Below are 5,330 nucleotides of genomic sequence, written 5' to 3'. Positions count from 1 at the left end.
CTATCTAGGTGAAAAATACAGCCGGGGACTAATATAAGATACCAAAGTATGTGCTATCTTAGTATTAAAAGAAAAAAAAAATCAAAACAAAGCTGCATCTAATAGATGACTTCCCCATATTTTGGGGGTCTTTTGACAAAACACGTGCATCATGTTGACAGTGTTTTTGAAGTTACACTCGATCCCACAGGGATGAGACAAATGTTCCGTGTTGCAGTCAGAAGTCTAGCAAAATCACTTCCTGTCTGGAATCCACAGACCCCTGCAAAGTAAGGTATTATGATGAACTTGAAACACAGAACGTATTGGCCATAGCTGGCCTGTTTTGAACAGGAAACTGAATTTGTATTTTTCGTACACTTACAAAGTAGATTTGAAGAAGGTGTGAAGAGATTTTTTGGTTTTGAAGATTAAATTAATAATAGGACTACCGAGCAAAGGACTTGTCTCCTAAACTTGTCTCCTATGATGCAGTCAGCACCAGCCTCATCCAAGATAATAAAACTGTGAAGTTCACTGCAGTCTTTGCAGTGAACCTTGCACAATGCTTTTTCTGTCATTTTCAGCTGCAATTTTAACAGCAGTTTTCTTTCCAGATAAACTCCCTGTACTCACAAGAAAATGAGATTTATTCTAAGTGTCTGGTGTTGCATCTTGATTAAATCATTTGGTGCACGCTTTTCACTGGACAGAAACAGATCAATCTACCATTATGGCTTAAGTCTTCTAATATGCATCAGATTTAATAGATTCAAACACACAAATATATAGCAAACACCCTGATTACTAAAGAAAAGAGCCGTCACCGCAAACAACATTACCCACCAGAATGTTAAACATGAGCAGCTTCACAATCTATTGTTTATTTTGCAAGGAATAAATAATAAATCCAGTAACATTTGCATCCATTTCACTCTTCCAATTCACCCCAATTGTGTTTCTAAGGGTGAAGGAAGGAGTTTAACAATGAGGTAAAGAATGTCAGCTGGGCCCAAACAGAGGCACTTCTGGTCAAATTACAAACACATGGTGTGTGTTTGTGTATTTTCCAAAACAGTGTCATGAGCATGATGAACTGGAATTCAGATGAGGGGTTTCCAAAGCAAGGCCCGACCCTGCCCTCCTGAATGTTGTGGAAAACATGAAGGGATGGGGAGCTGATTTTCAGAAATGAAAAAATGTTTATAACAGAAAGGTGTTAGCCAACTTTTAGAAAATAATAAAATACCCATTTAATACTCTAGAAAAAATGTTTTGCAACAATTTTTCAGCACACTATGTATTATTTGATGATTGGATGAGCCTATTTGTTTTGCTGTGCAACAAATAAACTTCGCTGATTTAGAGATCATGATAAAATGCCATATTTTTAAATCAGCAAGTATTTACATAAAAAATCAGCAAGAAATTACCAAAAAATGTGTCAGATCAGCAAAAGCTAAACAAAAAGAAAGAAAAACAGAAATTATGCCTCAAAAACTTTAAAGGATTTAGAGAAGAATTAGAAAAGAATTTATAACCAAATCATGTTGGGGCATCTTAACACATTGATCCAGAAAAACATATTCATAAATACCTAATTTGGAGTCAAACACTTAGTTTGTAAATCATATACCAATTACAAATGGAGGCTAAAGTCATAGCTCAGTCCACCATGATGACCCTGGACAGAGCTTTCTTTTCTCTAAGGAGGTACAATTGTCCGCAACAGGGATTTCCTGATTCAAAATCATCTGTAAAAGGTGTATTAGAAGACTTCCACTACATCCTGTGCCCATCGGAGTGACGCCAACTAACTGTTAAAGCATCCATGAAGGCCATTTTTTTTGTCAGCTGTCCTCAGCCTGTCTTGTGTTCCTTCTTTAAAAGAAGTTGCTTCAAAATCCTGAACTCTGGCCCGTTGTGCAGGGGATTCATTGGAACCTGTCTCATATTAATTAGCACAGGCTAGTTTCAAGGGTCCCCCATTGTCCACTCATCCCTGAGACAGCAAAGTCCCTGCGTCCAAAGTCTGGCCACACAGGCGTTCATTCGATTGTCACAATGTCCTGTAGGCTCCAAAGAAAGCTGCTGCAGATCAGAGTCACACAGGCCTCTGACAGAAGGCCAGCACAGATGGCCACCAGCGCCATAAGTCTGCTGCTGTTCAGAATCACTAGAGGGGAGATGACACAGAAATGTTGTAAGTATCAAGGAAATCTTGCACAAGTTTTAACAAATAACCTTGTGGTTCTACAAGTGACCTCTTCTGTAGGAGCTCAATGATATTGGGAAGCACAATATGAGAACACCCCTGCCTAATGCCAGTTCTATCTAGTGGAGGGAGGTTTGTCCACAGGCCAAGGAAGTTTTTCTCTTAAAATCTTGAAATGCTCACAGGAAGTTCCTGCTCTCCAAGTGAAAGCTGCGCTGCTTTATAAAACATGCTTGTTCATGTTTGCAAAACTGCCATGGATGATTTCAGAGATAAAAGAATCCAAGACTCTATGTTGTAAGACATTTCTCTTCAGCGCCTGGGATCTCTGATGACAGGTGCTCACAAGCAGGAAGAAAGGGGAATTGTTTGAAAGTGAAAGGTGCTCTTGATGTGTCTGAAAGGGGATTTTGTCTCGCCTTTGTACAAAGCAGGAGCTTGAATCTAAGAGGTATGGAACACGACATAAGGATTCAGGCATCTTGGCTTTGGTGGCTGAAAAATAATAATAACAATAACAGGTGTGAATTGGTTTGATCGCCCATTCATATTTGGGATTACCCCCACGTTTATGGAGGTTGTTTCAGGTTGTTTCAGAGGTTGGATTTCTCCCGCCTCTTCCTTGCAAAGACAGTGGTGACAGAGACTAGACCTGGCAAGTTCTTAATCCATACACAGTAATCTGATGGTGCTTCTATCTTGACAAAAGAAGTCATAGATTGGACTGGGGAGGAATCAGAAGCTGAAGGAGGTATAAACTGTCATAAGTCGTGTGATAGAAGTCCTACCTCTTACAGCCTGAGAGTTGGAGGTGAGCACAAAAATCTTGATGAGGCCCAGGCAGAGTGGGGAGAAGTCGTGCTCCCAGATGACCGAAGGGATGAGGAGGACCTTTCCATAGCAGGATAGCAGCAGAGCTCGAAACAGTGGGCCAACTTGGACGTTGCGACCCTGAAGGCGACCCACCGCCACCCACAAGAAGCACAGCACACCGCCACAGAACGCCGCCAGCTCTGCAAGACAAGGCAAGGATATTTAGTTATTCCTGTTCCACGTCTGACAGAAGATAAAATAAGAGACAAAAAGAGTGCATGGTTTTGTAGAGAATGTGTATGTGAATGTGTATTGATTTATTACATGTGAGGTATCAGGTCAAATGGCACTCAACGATGCTTGGAAGGTGTAACGTATATACAATACTATAATTTGCCTTTGAAAAGGCGCAAAAAGAACATTTTTTTTGCTTTAAATCTTCCTTTTACTACAAAACAGGAGTCTCCATGGTCACACATTTACACTGCATCAGTGAAATAAACCATATCTACACAGATCTACGGTCGGTTGTCTCACCAAAGGCCGCCAGGGCAAACATGACGTAGAACTCCCACTCTTTGGTGTACCTGATGATGTCGGCTGGGTCACTGCTGGTCTCCGAGCCGTGGCTCAGAGACCAGTGGAGGTAGGCTTCACACAGCAGGCAAAACACACACAGCTTCCAATGGATCTGTGGAGGCACCAAAAAGTTGTAGAGTCCCACTGGAATGTCAAAAAACATGTACAAATGTACTTCAAATGAACAATATGTGGAAGATTATGTGCAAAATCCAATCATCTCAAACATGGAGAAAAGACTCCTGCCAATCTAGTCCCCGAGGGGTTAATAAAGGGGAAAAAAAATTAAATTTATCAAAAACTACATAGGAAAAAAAATCTTAGAACCTGGATGACATTGGTTAGCAGATTTAGTTTCTCTTTCATTTTCTGTATCAAAGGTTGATTTTTTTTGTCATTATTCGGGCAGCTAATGTCCACAATTTGCCTCTAATAACACATGTACTGGGAAAAAAAAGTTATGTGTGCATCTACTCACATCTAAGCAAGTGTTGAAAAGGATATGTCTGAACGCCTGCGTTTTGCACAAAATGGCATCGATGAGGATGATGACTGGATCATATTCAATATATTTGTCCACTGGCTTGTTGCAAGAATCCTAAAGTGAGAGAAAGAAAGGTGATTAATCATTAACATCACTAAATTGCAGAATAAATATAAATGTTTTCCTTTAAAACACAACATGCATGTAAGACACTGATTCAGCCATTGAGGAGAATTATCAGAAACACTGGTGTTCAACGATGAAATAATGGCGGAGGAGTAGAGGAGTTCGATCCTTTAGTTTGAAACACCAACAAAGTACAACTAAAACTTGAACATCCGGGATCATCTATATATACCCGGCTTAACCACGCGCCCCGACCGTTGGTCCCGTGGGGTGAGAGACCACGCCCCTTCGTGTCCACCACACAGTCGTGTTTTCCTGTATCCACTGTTCATCATTCTAAGGAGCTGCCACTGTATTAAATAATACAAAAACGACATTTTAAATTCACTTATGGGCTATTATGTCACTTAAAACCAACAGCCCTTTAAAATATTTTACGAAAATTATTTTCATAATTTCCATGCATTGCCCCGTTGAGTAGCGACGTTGTGTTCAGTGCATCTATGTAGTTAGCGTCTACAACATTTAGCAGCGCGAAAGCAGTCGTTTCAAAATTAATGATGTCATAATATTAAACTCACACATAAGGTTATCTTCAGAATGCCGTTAGTATAATCCCGGTGCAGCTCCGTTGCTTTTTCGTTACATTCAATGCACCTGAAAGCAAATTTCCCCATCCTCTTCTCGATGGGACGTTAGCTTCCCGATGTCACCTAACATGCCAAGCAGGAAGTCATTCCGTCAACGATGTCAGCAATTTCAAAATAAAAGAGGAGGTAAGGTCATTCCTTTCTCGGGGATGCATTGCGAAACCTAATGTTTCAAACAATACAAACCAAGTGACTTAGAAGTGAGCTCGAAAATTTCTTATATTTTTATTGCGGCATTATTCATCTTCACACGTTAAAGCTGCTATCTTACTGTATTAATTTACTTTGTGTTACACAATCAATTGTCCACTTGGTCTTTTTCATCATTTTTATTCTTCTTCTTTCAGGTTATTTAATGAATCAGTGACGTGCGATGAGGTTCATGGCTGATGAGGCACTGATGTCATCACAGTCAGATTTACAAACATATGAACCTTACAGAGTCGCTTATTCACCATTTTATTGGCAGCAGTTAACATGTTTT

At 40.1% G+C, this 5,330-nt stretch overlaps 1 protein-coding gene across 2 annotated transcripts; it reads right to left on the bottom strand.

The window, feature by feature from the left end:
• Positions 1-843: 843 nt before the first annotated feature.
• arv1 (ARV1 fatty acid homeostasis modulator) lies at positions 844-4,909 on the bottom strand. 2 transcript variants are annotated; one of them, XM_086166928.1, is made up of 5 exons: positions 4,778-4,909; positions 4,065-4,184; positions 3,545-3,698; positions 2,983-3,207; positions 844-2,155 (listed from the first exon to the last, which is right to left on the bottom strand). In XM_086166928.1, the coding sequence occupies exons 1-5, from the start codon at positions 4,871-4,873 to the stop codon at positions 2,028-2,030; spliced, it is 723 nt and encodes a 240-aa protein (XP_086023054.1). In that variant the 5' UTR covers positions 4,874-4,909; the 3' UTR covers positions 844-2,027. The 2 variants fall into 2 exon arrangements, with proteins under 2 accessions (XP_086023054.1, XP_086023055.1); XM_086166929.1 differs by having other exon boundaries at positions 2,046-2,155; positions 2,990-3,207.
• Between the last annotated feature and the right edge of the window lie 421 nt (positions 4,910-5,330).

This window comes from Fistularia commersonii, chromosome 20, assembly GCF_037954325.1.
Source record: "Fistularia commersonii isolate RoL2024-O1a breed Wild chromosome 20, RoL_Fcom_v1.0, whole genome shotgun sequence".
NCBI classification, from domain to species: Eukaryota; Metazoa; Chordata; class Actinopteri; order Syngnathiformes; family Fistulariidae; genus Fistularia; species Fistularia commersonii.
This window is presented reverse-complemented; position numbering and strand designations above follow the sequence as displayed.